At 51.6% G+C, this 20,359-nt stretch overlaps 1 protein-coding gene across 17 annotated transcripts in view; it reads left to right on the top strand.

The window, feature by feature from the left end:
* Positions 1 to 20,359, top strand: part of CLASRP (CLK4 associating serine/arginine rich protein) — a 900,118-nt gene that overhangs the window by 344,941 nt on the left and 534,818 nt on the right. For all 17 annotated transcript variants that reach the window (XM_085625696.1, XM_085625697.1, XM_085625686.1 and 14 more), the window contains one exon: positions 19,877 to 19,950. In XM_085625696.1, the coding sequence (XP_085481822.1) occupies positions 19,877 to 19,950 (74 nt within the window). The remainder of the gene's footprint in view (positions 1 to 19,876; positions 19,951 to 20,359) is intronic.

Below are 20,359 nucleotides of genomic sequence, written 5' to 3' on the forward strand. Positions count from 1 at the left end.
GAGTGGCGGCGTATAACCACAGACAAGTGGATACTGAACGTCATGCAGTACGGATACTGCGTGGATTTGGAGAAAAGACCTCCAAACAGAAGACCAAAGGGAAGGCAGAGATCGGCTCAAGAACTGGCCCTACTCCGAGAAGAAACACGGAAACTTCTAGAAAAGAGAGCCATAGAGGCAGTGCCGTTCAGAGAACGCAACAAGGCGGTCTACTCAAACTACTTCGTGGTCCCGAAAGTAGACGGAAACCTCAGACCCATCCTGGACCTGCGTTACCTAAACAAGTTCATCAGAACGCAGAAGTTCAAAATTACTTCGCTGCAGGAGGTACTGCCCCAAATAAGAGACGGGGACTTCATGGTCACCGTGGACCTCAAGGATGCCTACCTGCACATCCCAATAAATAGAAGACACAAGGGCCTTCTAAGGTTCACCATCGACCAGGAACACTACCAGTTCACAACCCTGGCCTTCGGATTCAAATTGGCGCCAAGGGTCTTTACAAAATGCCTGTCGGCGGCCGCGGCCCACCTACGAAGGCAGGGAATCCATGTCTACCCCTACTTAGACGACTGGCTGGTCTAGGCAAACTCACGCGAGAAGTGCGAGAGACACGCAAAACGCGTAACAGACACTCTGACGAACCTGGGGTTCTCGATTCACTGGGGGAAGTCATCGCTGGAACCGGAGCAGGTGAAGATTTTCCTGGGGGCAAAGATCAACTCCCTGAACAGCACAGTGGTGCCCAGCGACAGGAGGACAGATGCCCTACTGAAGGAGACGCGGCTCTACCGGAAGGGGCGAGCTCTGACAGTGAGGTCAGTGAGCAAGATGATGGGGATGATGGCGTCGTGTATCCAGCTGGTGCCGAATGTACGCCTGCACATGAGACCATTCCAGGAATGGCTACAACAGCAATGGTCACAAGCAAACGGAAGTTGGGAGGATCTAGTGGTTGTTACGCACGCAGTGCAGGAGGAGATGACTTGGTGGAACAGAGACAACATGACAGCAGGGAGAAGCCTGACACCACCAAACCCAACAATGACCATTACCACGGACGCATCGCAAAAGGGATGGGGAGCGCACATGGACAACCTCAGAGTGAGGGGTCTGTGGGCTCCAGCAGATGCGGTACGCCATATCAATTACCTCGAATTGAAAACCATCCTGCTAGCCCTGAAGGCATTCCAGAGGCACCTGTACAACCAGAGGGTGTTGGTTTAAACAGACAACACCACGGCAATGTTCTACATCAACAAGCAGGGGGGGACACAGTTGTTCCCTCTCTGGCACAGGAGATTTGGAGATGGGCCATACCTCTCAGGATAGATCTACTGGCAATTCACCTTCCAGGGAAGGACAATGTGGAGGCAGACTGGCTAAGCAGGCAGACCTCGGCATCACACGAGTTGGAGCTCAGTGGCCAGGAAACGGAGAAGATTTTCCAGAGATGGGGAACTCCCACAATAGACCTGTTTGCAACACGCCAAAATGCAAAATGCCAAAGCTTCGCGTCCAGGCAACCAGATCAGCAATCCCAAGGAAATGCCCTATGGATAAGCTGGTCGAGGACATTTGCCTACGCCTTTCCACCGATACCCCTGTTGCACAGAGTGCTCGAGAAGTGCAGAACCAGCAACATGACTCTGATCCTAGTGGCTCCGCAGTGGGCAAGGCAGACATGGTTCTCACAAATTCAAGAAATGGCACAGGGCAATCCCCAAAGGTTCGAGAGAAGAAGGGACCTGCTCTCCATGCAAAACGGAGAGGTCCTACATCCGGAACCAGAGAGCCTCAACCTGGCGGTATGGCTACTGAGGACCTAGAGTTCGCTCACCTTAAATTGCCTCCTAGCACTATGCGGGTGCTGCGGGAGGCAAGGAAACCAGCTACACGAAAATGCTACAGCGCCAAATGGAAGAGATTTACTGTGTGGTGCAGGAAGAAGGGCCTGCAAAACAGAATGACTAGAGACTCAACCGTACTGAGGTACCTCACACACCTTCTAAAGAGTAACCTCTGCTCGAGCTCCCTAAGGGTACACCTAGCGGCGATCGTAGCCTACACCAGAGGTTAGAAGGGTGGAAGTTTCTTCACTTCGCAGGTTGTGAGGAGATTCATGGAAGGAGCCAAAAGAATTAACCCTCCTAAACTGTTGCCGCCGCCGGCATGGAACCTCAACGTGGTACTGACGGAGCTCATGAAGGCACCATTTGAACCCATTCACAAGGCCACGCTGCAAATGTTGACGATAAAAACGGCCTTTCTGGTGGCCATAACCTCACTACGCAGGGTGAGCGAGCTTCAAACTCTCAGGCTACAGGAACCCTACATTCAGATTCACAAGGACAGGATAGTCCTGAGAACAGACCCACACTTCATGCCCAAGGTGGTGTCGGCGTTCCACATGAACCAGAGTATCCCGATACCGAGTTTCTTCCAAAACCCAACTTCAAACGCAGAAAGGGCTCTGCACACCCTCGACGCTAGAAGAGCGGTGATGCACTACATTGAGAGAACGAAGGAACTCAGGAAATCAAAGCAGTTGTTTGTGTCCTTTGCTACTAGCTTCATGGGTAGACCAGTGACTAAGGGCACCATCGCTAGATGGATTGCACTCACTATTCAATTCTGCCACAAACAGGCTGGACAGGAGCTAGCAGAGGGACCTCAGACTCACTCCACAAGGAAGAAGGGGGCCATCGTTGCCTTCCTGGCGAACACGCCCATTCAGGACATATGTCTAGCGGCAACTTGGGCATCTGTGCACACGTTCACAAAACACTACTGCGTGGACATTCAGATGAACAAGGAAGCACAGGTCGGACAGAAGGTGCTTCAACACATTTTCAACGACCAACGCTCATCTACCACCCAGCCACCACAAAATTAGGAAAACCGCTACAAAGTCTATGCACAGCATAGTGAATCCAGAAAGATTCACGCTGCAAAACGAATAGTTTCTTACCTGTCGGTGTAGTTTTGCAGCTTGAAGATCATTCTGGATTCACTAGCGAACCCACCCACCTCCGCCAGGAAGATGAGGCTGGAGGAAGAGGGGGTAAAATGGAAAAAATCAGAAGGAATGAAAACGTACAGAAAAATGAACAATAAGGATTAATCAATCGCCTAGGGTTAAAAAAAAAAAGAGAGAAAGGAAAAAAGAACCCGAAGATGGCGCCCCAAAGGTGGGAACTTCCTTTCTTCGCGCTCCTGATGTAATCTATTCCTTTCCTGTGATATCTTCGTAGTAGTTATCGACGAAACTCGCTTTTCTTTCTTCTTCCTTCGATTGTAATTCTGGAGCTTCCCGATGACGATCCAGACCCAACGGCGGAAAAAAGAATCTGAAGATGGCGCCCCAAAGGTGGGACTTCCGCAGGAAGCACGACGACGTCACGGGAGGTGCACCAAATGGTAAAAAAACAAAGAAAAGACTACGAATCCGGACCCAACCACAAGATCGCGGAATAATGCACAGCATAGTGAATCCAGAAAGATCTTCAAGCTGCAAAACTACACCGACAGGTAAGAAACTATTCGTTACCCCCATGCCATGTAGGACGGGTGGCCGAGCGTTGGAGAACACAGAAGGGAGCAAAATTAGAAAACACAATAACAGTGTACATGGATAGAAGCTTGTGGTGCAATTAGGCAAAGACTTAGTAGGAGAGCCAAGTTACTGTTACAGAATAAATCAAAGCGAGCCAGGTCAGTCATTATCACTTGCACGGCTGTCCTCTGATACAGTGCGCTGGCTCCGGGGGAGTGACTTCTGCAACTCTTTGGTGAATGTAAGGGCGGCCTTTGGGTATGTGAAGAATTTGGGTTTATCACCAGAATCAATGCGGAGCTTTAGAGGGTACATCAGAGCATAGTTGATATTTAGCTGTTGTAGAATGCGTCTGAAGGGAAGAAAGTCTCTGCGGGCCGCCTGGACGGATTGGGTGAAGTCAGAGTAGAAGGACAGAAAGTTACCCTGGTGACTGACTTCCCCCATCTCTCTGGCCTTTTGGAGGATGGAGTCACGGTCTCTATCATTTAACAGGCGGGCAATTATGGGTCTCGCAGGGGCCCCTTTAGGAGGCCACGAGCCAAGGAACCTGTGCGCCCGTTCAATGATCAAATGTTCAGATAGGACCAAGCTGAAAACTTCACTGAGCAGCGATTCAATGTAGTCTTCCATTCTCCCAGTCACAGTGGATTCGTGAATGCCGATGACACGAATGTTGTTTCTCCGGGAGAGCGATTCAATGAATTAGTTCTTGGCACTTATAATTTCAAGAACCTTGTCCATTTTGAGAAGCCTCTGCTTGTTCTCGGCCCTGACGTCGTCAGCCTCGGAGACTCTGGATTCGAGCTGAACAATGCGGGCATCGTGAGAGTTGACCCGCTGCTTGACCTGATCGAGGCGTGACGTAAGGTGATCTCTCTTAGAATCTATGGTCTACAGGCTAGACTGGACATCGAGAAGTATAGAACGAAGACTGTTGTCCTGTTCACCGGGCAGATCCGTCTGGGTGGATTGGGCACTGGCATCTGGGGATAATTTGCCGCCCTTTCTGCCCCACGCCCAGCGAATGTTAGCTTAGGTTTCTTGGGATCGGATTTCCCAACTTTTAGATTTTCCGGACTTGTAGAGCAGTTCAGCGCGTAGACAGTGATTGAGTTCGGCAGTGCCCGAGGGGGTCCCAGGGTGTCAGAACGGGCTAGGCCCCGCACGCCCCAGGCATGAGTGTCGCCCCCCCAGCAGGTACGGGAGGAAGCACAGGTAGGTCGCAAGAGGCGGCAGAGGCAGGCCAGCGATGGGTAGTCTGAGCGTAGTGGGGCCCCCAAGCTGGCAGGCGCCACGGGGAGTGGGGGGGGGACAAAGGGCACCACCAGAGGCCCTCTGCAAGTTATTCAGCCCCAGGCAGCAGTCAGTGGGTCCAAGTATAGAGTGGCTTCAGGTCACCTGGCACAAACGGGTGGGACAGCATGGGCTGCATGTCACAGGAGGAGTAGTTGGGGGAATGCCGGACCCCAGGCATGCCCCAGGCAGTCCACCAGCAGGTGGGTGGGGGGGGGGGTCAGGCGTATACTGTGTCTCAGTTAGAGCATCCGGCCTCGGACTGCCAGCAACCCGGTGTGTGGATAGAGCAGTCGCCGTGGGTCGATGCAGCTACCAGAGTCCGGGAGAGTGCGCACAAGGCCGGCCAGACCCGAGCCCCTCAACGAGCTCACTGCTGGTCGTCATGTCCGGTAGAGCCCAGCAGAAGTTGTGTGGTAACAAAATGTTGTGATTTTTGTGAATATTGCTCCCCTCTGTAAGCGGATACTGGCGGATGTAATAGACTTGGCCGGCTGAGCTTGCTTAGTGCGCAGCCATCTTGCTGCTGGCCAAGCTACGCCCCCCAATCAGAGAGCAGTGTTGAGCATTTGTTGTACACTCAATCAGCAAATGATTTTCAGACACTTAAAGACAGAACTCAGACCAATGTTGTTTGGCTAAAAATATTCTTTCAGTTAGTTTATTCCCTAGAACCAAGCAAGCCTGGCACAGGTAAGTGATTTATACTTTGCAGTAATAATACAATTTGAATTGCAGTTGTATATATACTTGGGTTTGATTACAGTAGGATTACTGGTAATGCAATGCTTTGAAATATTGTACAAATGCTTTGTATTGGTTTTTCAATAGTATGTCAAGTAGATTACTTTACAGATTACTTTTATTACACATTGCAGGATACCTGTATACTGCACTGGTGCATTTCTTGTAAACAGGTAAGTAAAAGCTTTGGTTAGTTGGCTACAATTTTAGAGACTTTTATAGATTTTCCATCTCCACACTTGAAGACTTTTTCACAGAAAACAGTCAATGTTTTCCTATGGGAGAGAATAGTGTTATCAGTTCAGAGGTAAGTACTTTGTTGTGGGAGTTGGGTTTCTGGGGTTGGACTCGGGGGTCCCCCAGGGTCCCCCAGGGTCACGGATGCACTCTTGTTACACCCTCAGCTGCACTAGGGCGGCTGGGTGCAGAGTGCTGAGGCCCCATGTTATCCAATGGGGGATAGAGGGCCTCCAGTTGGTGGCTGCTCACGGGCAGGCCACAAGGTTGTGGGAGCAAAGCTCCTAGACTTAAGCTCAGGGCAAACGGGGGTTCAAGATAGCACCAAAGGTTCACCCTCTGGGCACTAGGGCGGCCAGGTGCAGGGTGCTGATTTGTCGTCGGGTGCCCTATTACTTTCAATGGGGAGTGACCGGTTTTCAAAGATACTGCAGGCTCGGCGACAAAGGTCTTCTGGGTGCGACCACCACTTGGAGAGGTAAATTGGGATGCTGGGGTTTGGTTAGACATCGTCGATTTGGCCACCCAAGGCCGTGGGGCGTCTGGTGCAGGGGTCCCTTTTGGGGTCGGATCTTCTTATTAGCTCCTAGTCACGGATGGGGGGGACCTTCCGGATTTTGGCTGTAGGCATCTGCTGGAGGCGAGAGACAGGTCAGGGATCACTGGATCTCGGGTCCGAATCGCCTGGGACACCTCTTCGTAGTATTTGGCCACTCGAACTCGGGCCGTGGGCATCGGGTGCAGACTCGCGGATTTAGCTGGAGCCTGTTTGGGTGAACAAATCCGGTGTTCACAGGAGACAGTCATTTCCTTGGAAGGCAGTGCAGGTCCTCGGGGTTCTTGAGGCAGCTGGCTGCAGGACACACCAGAGTTTTGCTTCTGCATGTTCGAGGTGGGGATAAGCTTGTAGGGCTGGGGCCAAGTCATTGGGGATCCTCCTCCTCTTAGCTTCGGCACAGCAGTCCTTCTTTTATTCTTGTAGTTTCTTGTCTGAGGAGGCAAGGTTCGTGGTTGCCCAAAAAATACTCGGTTTAGGAGCGTTACAGGTTAGTAAAAGGTTGGGAACAGTGGGTCCCTTCTTTGGGGTGGGTACACCCCCTATTATGCCACCCTCCAGTGGGAGGGGGCATATGCCTCACTCTGGGTGGCTTGTCCCCCCCCCATCTGCAAGATGGCGGGGACAGAGTTGTGTTTCACCTTGCCTCTCCCAGCTGAGGTGTGGGGTTGGCAGAGGTTGGCACATCTCCCTTCCTCACTTGGTTTTCCCGCCGGTTCGCCCTCCCAAAGTGAGTGTCAGAACTGGTGGGGACCAGCAAAAGGCCTGGGGAAGCTCACAAAGGTGGCAAAACTTTGAAGCTTCCCCTTCCTGGACCCTGCCCATCCTGGGGGAGGAGGCTTTGCACCTCGTCCCAGGATACGCATTGTTTCAGGCCCCCCACAGCAGCAGGCTCTAGACCCAGGGGTCCAGAAACATGACTGGTGGTGGCAGCTGGGGAGCAGCCACTCAGCCTGGACACTAGTGTTAGGTCATTTTTCAGGGAGCATCTCTAAGATGCCCTCTGTGTGCATTTTGCATTAAATCCCATACTGGCATCAGTGTGGGTTGATTGTGCAGAGAAGTTTGATTCCAAACTTGCTCAGTTTTCAGTAAAGCCATTATGGTACCGTGGCGTTTGTAATGACAAACTCCCAGCACCATATACTCTTTATGGTATTACTGCACTTGCAATGTCTAAGAATTGGCTTAGACACTGTAGGGGTACAGAGCTCATGCACCTGTACCCTCACCACTGGTATAGTGCACCCAGCTAGAGGGGTGGCTGATCTATGCTAGGACAATGTGTTGTAGGCATAGCACACAGAGATGTGTGCCATGTTGACTCTTCACTTTTTCTGCACCAAAACACGCAACCAGCAAGGGCAGTGTGTGAGTGTTAAGGTACAGGGCCTTCAAGGGTGGCCTCTCTCCCCAGGATGGGCAGGGTCCACGAAGGGGAAGCTTCAAAGGCTCACCACCTTTGTGAGCTTCCCCAGGTCACTTGCTACTTTAAGCAACTGGTCCCCACTGGTTCTGACCCCCACTTTGGGCCAGAGAACCAGCTGGAAAAACAAGTGACGAAGAGAGGTGTGCATATACCTCTGCCAACTCCACCCCTCAGGTAGGGGAGGCAAGGTGAAGCACAACTCTCAGACAACCATGGAAAGGCTTTTGCCCCCCTCTCACTATAGGGCGGCATAATAGGGGGTGTACCCACCCCAGAGAAGGGACTCATTGGTCCAAACCTTTTACCTACCAGTAATGCCCCTAAATCTAGTATTTAGGGGCACCCCAGAACTTTGCTTTCTCAGACAAGAAACGAGAAGAAAAGAAGGACTGAACAGCCATGCTGAAGCTAACAAGAGGAGGATGCCCACTGGCTTGGCACCAGCCCTACTGGCCTGAGCCCACCTCGAACCTGCTCCAGCGAAATCCCTATGTATCCCAGCAACCTCAAGAAACTTGGAGAACCTGCCTGCCTTCAATCCCAAAGACTCTGTCTCCCATGAACACCGGATTTGTTCAAACAACAGACTCCAGTTCCGCAAGGATCCGTAAGTTTGCACCACTCTACACCCGATCCCCCACGGCCCGAGTTCGAGTGGCCCAACATCAAGAGGAGGTCTCCCCGGCAATCCTGACCTGAGATCCGACGACCCCTGACCTGCCTCAAGCCTCCAGTAGACGCCTGCAGCCTCAAACCGTAAGGTCCCCCCCCCAACCGCAACCAGAAGCTGGTAAGAAGATCCGACCCTAAAAGGCACCCCTGCACCAGACGCCCCACGCCCTTGGTGGCCTAACCGATGGTGCCTAACCAACCCCCAAGATCCAAACTTATCTCTCCAAGTGGTGGTCGCACCCAAAAGACCTTCGTCCCCGAGCCTGCAGTGCTTTTGCAAACCGGAGACTCCCCCATTGAAAGCTACAGGCCTTCCGACACAAAAACAGCACCCGGCCGCCCCAGTGCCGCTGTGGATGCATCTATTGTGCTGGCCTAAACCACCATTTACCGCAAGCTTAAGTCCAGGGGCTTTTCTCCCACAACCCAGTGGCCTGCTTGCCAGCAGCCACCGACCGGAGGCCTCCTATCCCCATTGGATAACATTGGGCCTCAGCACCCTGCACCCAGCCGCCCTAGTGCTGCTGAGGGTGTAACAAGAGTACATCCTTGACCCTGAGTCTAAGTCCAGAATACCAACTCCCACAAAAAAGTACTTACTTTTGAACCGATAGCACTATTTTCCTCCATAGGATAACATTGACTGACTGTTTATTTTATCAATAGTTTTTAAGTGTGGAGTTGGAAAATCTAAGAAATAACCAAAACACTTTTACCTACCTGTTTACAGGAGATGTCTCAGTGCAGTATCCAGGCATACTGCACTGTGTAAGAAAAGTAATCTGAAAAGTAACTTGCATGATATTTCACTAAAAATCATATACAAAGTATATGCACTGTATTCTGAAAAGTATTGCATTCAGTAACACTACTGTAATGAAATCAAAGTACATTTACACTTGCAATCCTAACTGTATTACAACTGTATATCTGAAAGAAACACCTTCGTTATAGATTCCTTACCTTAGAATTGCCCCCAGGTGTCAGACTGGATCTGGAAAGTTATTCGTGAGTAGTACCTCTGCGCGTCGGAAGGTGGCGTCGGTCGCCTCCACGTCAGTCATTGGCGTCGTGTCACCGGGATGACGTCGCGGTAGCTACATAGACGCTGCCCTCGCGCGCTGACGTCATTTCTTTCTTTTTCTGCGCCAGCCAGCACAGATCCGGAAAGAGCGGTACCTCCAGTCATTTTGTGACTGACTTTTTCACGACTTTTGTGGACTTCTTTTTCGTGTCTTCGACTCCTAAGGTGCACAAGGGATGCCCGGCTTCAAGCCATGCGGTTCCTCTCATCGAATGAGGTCTGTGACGGATCTTTACCACGTGTGTCCTTTTTTTTGTCTGGAGCGCGACCACGACCCCAGCGCGACCACGACCCCAAGTCGCGCCGAAGGCTTTGCAGGAGCGGTCCCGAGCACCGGTAGACGGCTCCGTGCCGTTTTGAGGTCCCGGTCGCGAGGGAGGTCGGGGACCGGTTGTGGAGCTGCCATCATTCGGGTTCCAAATCTTCGAACTTGGGGTCCGGTAAGTCGAAGCATAAGAAGAAGTCGAAGAAGCATCGTCGCTCTTTGACTTCTCCTTGTCGGTTGGCCGACCCGATGAGGAATGTGGGTGGTGCACCTCCCGCGGCTCCACGCGTGTATCCTGAAGAGTCGACTCAGCGTTGCCCTCCCTTTTCGGGACCTGGAGCGACTCCCGCCCAGCTTCGTATGTTCTACGAGACGAAGCACGCCATATTTGGGCGGCCTGAACCCGCCAGCGCGCATATGGGCCCTGCAAACTTGGTTGGGGGGCCTAGGTCTTCTCCGCCGGTGACTCGCGCCGCAGGGCCCCCTTGGATCCAGGCCTGGATCCAGATTGGTGCTGGTTGACCTGATTACGCCTCCACCGGCGCCGCTTCCTCCAGCATCACTACCGCGTTTGACGCGGTCGGCCCCAGCCTCCATCCTAAAGTGGACCCAAGTCGGACCTGCGTCGTCCGACGCCGGATCCGGTGCCGAGAGTGGTTTTTATGCCCCTGTTCTCTCCTGGGGCCTCTTTCCATCCAGAATGGCACCCAGATGATGATGATGATGAGGAGGAGGAGGAGGAGGACTGGGAGGGGTCAGGTGACCCTCTAAATGACCAGATGGACAGTGACCAAGACTGGAGAAAGGAACTGGGGGATGCCAGTGGTGTGGACACCTCCCCTGACCTTGACATGTTTTCTCCTCCTACCGTGGCTACGGAGGAGGGAGCGTCCTACGCCGTGGTGTTGCACAGGGCGGCTGAGGCTCTCAACCTCGAACTTCCTATGGTGGCAGTCAGAACTAACCTCCTGACAGAGGTGCTTCAACTGGCTGCAAGCTCTTCGGAGCCCTTGCTACCGTTCAAGGAGGCCCTCGCCGACATCCTTTTGGGCACATGGTCCAGGCACAACACGGGGGCTCCCGAGGACAGGATGATTGCCCGACGCCACCGCCTGGCTCCTGGTGACCCACTTTCCTTTCCCAACATCCCACCCTGGAGAGCTTGGTGGTCCAAGCCTCCACTTCTAAAAGCGCCTTCCCTACCGCTCCACCGGAAAGGGAATCCTAGAAGCTGGACCTCCTTGGAAAGAAAATGTTCTCTTCCGCCAGCTTAGGACTGCGGTCCATAAACATTGCATGTCTCTAGGGCTGTTATTCCCACTCGGTGTGGGATACAGTGCGCAGGTGCTGCCTCAGTGTCAGGAGGAACAAAGCGATACCAAAGGGGATGATGGACGGAGCGCTTGAGCAAATCAAACACTCACCCCCAGTAAACTGATCTGGGTTTAATCCATCATCATTCTTTAGGTCACTCCGCCACCCCAGTTCAGACATGGCCATACGCAAATCAGTGTGACCCTGTGCCTCATGGGAACAGTCCAGCCCGAACTGCCAAGCCAGGTCTTCCCTGGACCGGAAACAAGCATCCTAGGACCGGTCTCGGGTTCATAACCCTCCTCAGCCAGGCTATCTTGAATCCAGTGGCAAAGTGAGCAAGGGACCCACGTCTGGGCATACAGTGCCAACTTAGGGCGAACAAAGCAATACCAAAGTCCGGGTCAGGAGGAGGCCTGGACAGTGCTCTCCCAGGCTGTTGCTGCTGGGAGGGATGCAGCTAAGTTTGCGATAGGTTGTGGGCTGGACACTGCCAACTCTCTGGGCAGAACCATTTCAACGTCGGTAGTGCTTCTTCGCAAGGCCTGGATGAGGTTGACTGTTTTTCAGGGGATGTCTAGAACACCTTGATGGACATGCCCTTTGATGGCGGTCGCCTTTTTGGCGACAACGCAGACAATGCGTTTCAAGCACTCACGGGCTACGGCCAAGTCCTTGGGCCTCTCCACCCGCCCTGCGCAGTCTGCTTTTCGCCCTTTTCGTGGCTACGGAAAGGGTGCCCTTCTACGTCCCACCCAGGGCCACAAGCCGCAGCAAGTTGCCCACCCTTCGCACAGCCGGGGATGTGGAAACAACCGCCGTGGTTCCGGGGGCCAGCGGGCTGGCCAGTCCACCAATTCCCATTCTGCAGCAGCCTCCAAACCCTCCTAGTCTGACCTTTCAGGCCCATCAAACGCCAGTGGGCGGCAAGATTTGCCATCACCTCCCTCACTGGCGCACCATCACGTCGGACAGGTGGGTTTTGCAAATAGTCCAAAGGGGCTACTCCCTCCCCTTCGAGCCTACCCCTCCAGCCATGCCACCATGATACCACGGTATGTCAGAGGATCATCTGGCCCTTCTTCAGCAGGAAGTTACGTCTCTCTTAGCCAAGGGAGCCACCATGTATGTCCCTGTCCCAGAAGTAGGTCGTGGTTGTTATTCCCACTACTTTCTGGTCCCCAAGAAGGACCAGGGCCTGTGTCCTATTTTGGATCACAGGGACGTCAATTGCTTCCCATAAGACTGGATAGTAGCGTTAGACCCAGCGGTGTTACCCGCGGTTCACGGTAGGCTACGAGCATTTTCAGTTTATCGTGCTCACCTTTGGCCTTACCAGTGCCCCTCTTGCGTTCACAAAAGTGATGGCAGTGGTCGCAGCTCATCTGCGCAGATCAGGGGTGTCAGTCTTCCTCTAGCTCGACAACTGGCTGTTGAAGGCGGGCTCGCCCCAGGCTGTCCTCTCCAATCTCCAGACTACGGCCGACCTCCTGAATTCGCTAGGGTTTTCCATCAATGTGCTGTAGTCACACCTGATTCCCTCTCCGAAGCTCCTCTTCATCGGAGCGGTTCTGGACACGACGCGGTTTCGGGTCTATCCTCCCGAACAGCGAGTCCGGGATATTCAGGCTATGATTCCGATCTTTCAGCCTCTATCCTGGGTTTCGGTTACAATGACCCTGCGGCTGCTGGGCCTCATGAGCTCCTGCATCCTGCTGGTCGATCATGCTAGGTGGCATATGCGGGCTCTCCAGAGGGACCTGAAGTTCCAGTGGGCACAGCATCAGGGGAATCTGTCCGATTGTGTCCAGATCTCGGAGAGCACTGCACGGCAATTGCAGTGGTGCCTCACGAACAAAGATTGGGTCAAAGGCAAATCCCTTCTGGGATGGAGCGGCCACGTGGGAGAGGCGGAGATCAGAGGCATCTGGTCTCCGGTGGAGTCTGGGCTCCACATCAACCTTCTGGAGCACCGGGCGATTCGTCTTGCACTGAAGGCATTCCTTCCCTCTGTCTGGGGAAGAGTAGTGCAGGTGTTCACGGACAACACCACCCCCATGCGGTACTGCAACAAACAGGGCAGGGTGGGGTAGTGGACCCTATGTCAGGATGCTCTGCGCCTCTGGACATGGCTGGAGCATCAGGGCATTTCCCTGGTGGTTCAACACCTGGCAGGTTCCCTGAACGGCAGGATGGACTAATTCAGCCGTAGGTGCATGATGGATCACGAATGGCGTCTTCACTTGGAGGTGGTGCAAGGTCTCTTTCGACAGTGGGGAGACCCTTGATTCGATCTATTCGCCAACGTAGAGAACGCGCAATGTCAGCAGTTCTGCGCGTTGGAATTTCCAAAGCGGCACTCGCTTGGAGACGCTTTCCGTCGCGAGTGGAGTTGCGTTCTTCTATACGCCTTTCCGCCTATACCACTTCTGCCCAGAGTGATGAAGAAGATCAAGCGCGACTGGGCCCAAGTCATTCTTGTGGCTCTGGATTGGGCGAGAAGAGTCTGGTATTCTGAGCTGCTAAACATGGCCATTGATCCTCTGATCTGACTGCCTCTTCGGGAGGATCTTCTGTTGCAGCAGCAGGGGACAGTCCTCCACCCGAACCTGTCATGCCTCCACCTCCTTGCGTGGAGATGGAGCGGCGGCAGTTGACATTGTTTGACCTGCCTCCCAAAGTTTGCGATGTAATCTTGGCAACCAGGCGTCCCTCCACTAAGATGATATACGCCTTTTGATGGAACAAATTTGTGGCATGGTGCACAGCAAAGGCTGTGGATCCTCTCTGCCCCTCTTTCTGTGGTTCTCTTGTTCCTCCTTTCTTTGGCCCAGCAGGGCTCTGCTCTGGGCACTATCAAGGGCTACCTCTTGCCCATTTCTGCCTTCCTTCGGCTTCAAGATCGGCCTTCTCTTTTCAAGTCCCCGGTTGTTAATGGATTCTTGAAAGGCATAACTCGTCTCTTTCCTCCTATTCCTTTCATTATGCCTCAGTAGGACTTAAATCTCATTTTAACTTTTTAAATGTGCGCTCCCTTTGAGCCACTGCACAACTGTCCTTTGAGGCTTGTAACTCTCAAAACTGCATTCCTGGTGGCCATCATCTCTGCCAGGCAAGTGAGTGAGCTCCACGCTTTTTCTTAAAAGCCTCCTTTTCTCTCAGTGAATCTGGACAAAGTTGTCCTCAAGACCCGTCCATCCTGTCTGCCAAAGGTTGTTATTGCCATTCACATTGGGCAAACCATCACTTTGCCCACCTTCTTTCCGCCTCCGCAGCCTGCCAATCAGACCCCCAGCCTGCTGTTCTCTCTACTAAATTTACACTATGCACCCTAGGTGCATAACCAATTGGAAGTGGATCACCCTGTGAGCCCCTGTACCAGTGTACACTAGGTACCCAGGGCATTGGTGTATCTAAGGCATGCCAGGGGCTGAAGCATGTATTATGCCACCCCAGGCTTGGCCTAACAAATTTGACACAACTGGCTGATCATTCAGCTGGGGTAAGTTGGTGTAACCACCTCTTACTTAGGTGTAGTATACCTATACCTAACCTTAAATGGGACACATGTTAACCTATAAGTCACTCCTATGGCAGGCCTTAACAATCCTGAAGGCAGAGTGCTTGGTTCCATGTGAGATGGTGCTCTGGCATGAGCTGAGCCTGTCTGCAGTGGTCGGAACAACTTCCTTCTACTGTTTCCAGATATCGTCATACCATATACTCTTAAGTGCATTATGAACCTCGCGGTTAAATGCTAACTTTGGTTTGGCTTTATCAAAACATGTCGAGTAAGGTGTCATACGAATTGGAATACTAACCCCTCGCCAATTCTGGCGACGGGGTTAGCATTCCACCCTTCTAGAGGGACACGACATGTACAGTACCTGAAACCCGGGTAAAATCAGACATAGCCTCAGCTCCACAAAATGGATGCTGCCACCACAGACACAAGTCTGCCCTCCTGCTGCTGGGAGTCCTTCCAGCTTGGGAGGTGTGGACAAAGGGTTTCCTGCCAGGGGAGGTGCGTCCACCACCCCAGACAGGATTTTGTGTATTGGTCAGGTAGGGCTTGAAAGAAATCAGACATGCCTGTGGCTCACAAGGAGCCTCGGTGCATATGCCAGTTCAAACCGGTCCTGGGGCACACCAGTCCCGGGCCTGGGGCGAGCTGGACAAAGGATTGGGGGTGTAACCACCCCCCTTCCTGGTCCCACCCTTAGGGAGGGACCTAGCAGGTAGTCCGGCCCCTAGAATCCGCTTAAAGGTAGGAGCTGTGTCCTAAGACTTCAGACATCCTGGAATCAACTTGAAACTAAGAAGAAGACGGGAACTTCGACATTCTGCTGCACAGAAGACTGAAGGAAATCTCCCCTGTGGTCAGGAAGTGACCACCTTGCTAACGCAAGCACCATCCAGCGAATCAACGTCTGCTTTGCCGCCGCCTCCTGCCGGAGCCCGAGCCCAGAGACTGACAAGACCTGGACCTCCAGACCTCTCACCGCCCGATCCACAGTCCCTGAAAAGAAGAGACCCGTGGAGGCAACGAGACACGTGGAGCCAGCCATCTTGAAACGACCACGACAAGCTGCAAGTGCAACAACCGAGGCTCCCTCCAAGTTGTGCTTTGGGATCTGAGAAGCCCAACCCTCGAGCAGCATCTGCACCAAAGGTGAGCCCTTCAGCATCTCCACGAGCTGCGTGGGGCCCTTCTGCATTTTGCCACTCGACGCGCCTAACCGGTTGCTGGCCCGCTGGCTAGTGGCCATCTTGGCGACGAACTTCAAGAAATACACCGCTGGTCTGGTTGCTCCAGACTGGCCCTTGCTCCCCTCCAAAGGAGCAATCCCTCTGACCTTGCTGGTCAGAACCATCAGCTTATCTTGCTCTCCACAACAATTGCTTTTGCCAAGGCTTGTTTGCTTCGACCAAGTCGCCGACACCGCCGACAGCGAGAGCCTGCGTGGGACAGCTCGTGAACCGACTCCTGGACGTCGTCGACCTTCAGGGACCACGTGGCTGCAGAGACAAGCTACACCTTTCTTCCTGTTTGCACCCGACATCGCCTGGTACCCACCTGGTGCCACGCTGGTCACTGGCTAGTGACTGTGAACACTGTCCCCTCTGCTTACAGGTCTTCTACAACTCCGATCCACTCTTGGATCCACCGCATCCCTTCCGGACGACCGCCTGCAGCATCTTTGTTCACAGACTCCATTGACCCGATAGAAGAAACCCGACGCACTTCGACACCTATGCACCCGCTTCCTGTGGGTGAGGTAAAGCTGGCACTCCGGTGCCCAAGTGTAGAGTAACATCTCTAGTGTCTGTGTTTCCAATCTTAAGGTCATAGTCCATCCGGAAGATCCTTTTTGCAGTAACTTTGTAACTTTTACGCACCCATTGAAAACCTATGGGAGCACGCGTGTGACTATTTGCTCTGCACACGCACCCCGTGGACCTCCTGGTCACTAACTGAAGTTAGCTCCTTGTAGGCCCAGCGATTCTAGAGGCCCTAGGCCTTTTCCCTTTTCTGTTCGTGGTACTTATACCACTATTTTAGTATATGGTTTGAGCGGCCACCAGGGCCTATCCATATAAAGTGCAACTTCTGTGTATTCTACTGTAATCTTGTTTGACGATTTGTGCTCCTGTGCTCATAAAGAGACTAGGGGTTACTTTGAGAAATAAATACATATATATTTTGAATATATATCTGTGTGGTGTCCTTTCATTGGTATAAAAGGGGGTTGCATTTGGTAAAACAGCTGGCTTAACACGCTTCACGAGTTTAGCCTCAAAGACTGCTTAGCCTACGCTACCACTAGGGCAGCTAGTCCGAAAAGGTTGACTTACAACCACACCATAAGGGTTGCTTGGCATGGTACAAGGTGGTCACTTTAACTAGTGAACATCATATACCAGGCCAACTTCTCACACCCGGGTTCTGTGAGGTCATTAGTTCTGCAAAGACATAGCCTCATAGATAATCTCCACCCCTAATGACTTGGTGGGTTAGGTTAATCCCGGGTGCTTCAGGCTGAAGCCCTGTAGCGCCGGGGCTTCACGTCAATCTGGTTGTGGAGCCCTTGTCACCCCACCCTTTCCTAACTCATTACAGGGTAGGGTCAGTGTACATCACTCACTCCACCCTGTGACGAGGTGGGAAAGGGCGGGGTAGTGGCTGCAGGCGAGAAGCAGAGAAATAGTCTGCGCAGTGGTTTAAAGACACACTGTGGAGACTTAAGGTGTTTGCTTCCTGCTTGGATGTAGTGAGATTCCCAGTGAAGTTCCAGTGCCAGCACACTTGTGCAACACAGAAGACAGCAAGGAGGATGCTGCAGGTTTCAAGAAAGCAGCTTATAGTTTAGCTTGGGCTGCCTAAGGTGCCCTCCACCCACCTTTGTGTAATGTAAACAAAATCAGAGAGCATCGAAAGCAACAAGAACATTTTGTATTGCATTTCTCCCTCCTTAGACACCCATGTATCTTTGCAGTCCAGCATTCCTTCACTAAGAGGGTACATACCAGCCTAGTCACACGGCATGCCAAATTCCCATCATTCCTAATAAGGGGAAAGGCCTGGGGGGCTCCACAATGCCTAAGACTGGATTGAGGTGGAGGTGCCGAGGGTTGGTCCAAGGAAGGTTACACATGGCACTAGCAGAGAGTTGCAGAGGGACACCCGACTGTGAATTAACTGTCACACAAGGTCCCAACAGTCCTACACTGTACAGTGTCGAGAAATAGCATCAGCACCGGGCATTCTCGGAAAACTGTGAAATGAGTTGTGCTACCTGTGCGCGCTGTGAACCTGTGTTTGTGTACTGGGTGTGTTTAGTGCAAAATACAGGCACAGCGCTGTGCGGGCAGGTTTTTCTCTCCTTTCTTCACCCGGAGACTGACGTCACATGCGTCTGTGCCATGCCTATTCCCCATTATCGCGTCTCCTTGCTGCTCAGCTGTGCAGTAGCAACCTGCACCTATGATGCCTACTCGGGACCCCGGGGTCAACAGCAAAGAACTGGTGTCTAAGAGTCTGAACAGATGTTATTTCGTAAGACATAGCAGTGGAAAGAACAAAATGCTCTTTTGACAGGCCGTTGCGTTTTTTGGGTAGGCCTTAGATTAATTAATGTTCCTCACACCCTGCATTCCTTTAATGCCTTGCCTAACTTGGTGTGCCTCTGACTGTAAGGGAAAGAGTGTGGCCTCCTACACTCTGAAGCCAAGGGCGTGAAAGTCAGGAAGGTTGTTGCTGCTTCATAGAAATCAGGAAAAGGCAGCTTGGAGCCAGCAAAGGCTTTAATTTGTATAATCATTGTATAATCATTTGATACTTCATGGTGAAAAATATTGTATTCTTTAATTGTTTTTGAGTGTGAGGCCTGACTGAGTTGTGCAGTGATGTCTTCTAATGAAAAATGCATAACTTCACCCCATTTATTAAAAACAGGTGCATGGGGGAATTGCCCCTAAACCCCAAAGAATCCGCAACCCCCCACGTTGTCCCCCCCCCCCACAGCCTCACCACTTTCAGAATTCACCAGCTGCCACTGGATAAGAACCAACTGTTTGGTGTATGTGTAGACACACAGACCAAATCCTAGCGTGAAAATGAGGTATTGGAGCCTGGAATAATGACCCAAACCTCCAAGAGAAAAGGCAAGAAGGCTGGGAAACTTCGGACTAGATACAAGCTCAGATCCCCTCTCCTCGTGGAGAAGACCTGTCTGTCCCAGAGGGAACTGAGCCCCAGAATCTTGGGCTTTACACAGTAGAGCTCCTAGGACCAGGGGGACCCTCTAGGGAAGATCTGTGCTCGGGACAAAAACATATCCCACTCTTGAGAGCCTGAGACAGCAAACTGCTCCACAGGAAAGGGAGATGTCAGTGGCTCCTACAGGACCTATTGGGACAAAGGACTTCTGTATACTTAGGCCAGGGATCCCAGACCTGGGACCACTAATGAAGTTGAAGTAAAGAGAGTCCTTACTAGCTGGGCATCTTGGCCAGACTAAAACATGGAGTAGGGTGGTTGCCCACTTCTACTGGCCAAACATGTCCCTGAAATTGAATGGCTTTTGAAACTCCTGTCTTACCTGTCAAGCCAGTGGCAAGACACGTAGCAAACCAAAGGCCCCCTTAATTCAACTTCCAGTTGTTGGGGTTCCCTTTGAAAGGGTGGGGATTGACATTGTTTGTCCCCCTGACCATCAAACAGCTTCAGGGGACATGTTTATTCTGGTGGTAGTGGATCATGCCACCAGGTATCCTGTGTCTTTTGCTTACCAGGTATCATAAGGCAATTCCCTCAGGACCGTCACAGCTCTTGCTGTTGTTAGGAACCTCTTAAGCATTTAATCAAATTTGACTAGTTGTTTTGGAATTTGATATTTGAGTGCTGGAGAAACGATTATTCGCGATAAGAATCATGATTATCATGTATTTTGTGTGAAGAATCATGTCAAGTTGGCCATTTATCTGTGACATTAAAAATAAATTTCAATGAAATATTCACAGTTCATGGACTTTATATTGTTTCTAAGATACTCCGTTATTTCATTTTGAATGCCTACATTTGTAACAATTATCCTGCAGTAATCTCTTAAATATAGGTAAACTGTAATACCTGATTTTAGCAAATGTTTCCAGTTTTGTGATTTATTAATGACATTACATTATTTGCTGTTTTAATCTGTTCATTTTTAATATATTTTCAGGGCCGGCGGTCTCGTCGCCAAAGACGAGAATTTAGAGAGAAACGTTTGAAAGGAAGGAAAATAAGTCCTCCAAGGTCAGTGATTCTTGTTAGTGCCTTCTGAATACTAATCAGCATTTTAGTGCTAAATAGAGCATGCAGGTCTAAATCTAGATGTGTTAAGGATTTCAAAAACAATGCCCTTTTGAAATTTGTTGTGGGTTTACAGAGAAGTTTGCATTGTTTATTCGTAACACACCTTAGGGTCAGTTCTTCAGGAGAAACTATTAGTTTGAGGCATGTATGCTGTAGATGCTGTAGTGTTGGGTCCGGATGTTTGCAAATTGTTTTTCTTTGAAGAAGTCTTTCCCAGTCACAAGGTAAGATGACTTTTCATGATGGTGCACATGGGCATTGACTCCACTGTTAATTGTGTTCTTTCCGCCATCGGGTTCGGACGTGTGTTGCTGCCATCTGGTTCGAAACAGTCATTCGGCTTCCCCTC

Source organism: Triturus cristatus, chromosome 9 (genome assembly GCF_964204655.1).
Source record: "Triturus cristatus chromosome 9, aTriCri1.1, whole genome shotgun sequence".
NCBI lineage: Eukaryota > Metazoa > Chordata > Amphibia > Caudata > Salamandridae > Triturus > Triturus cristatus.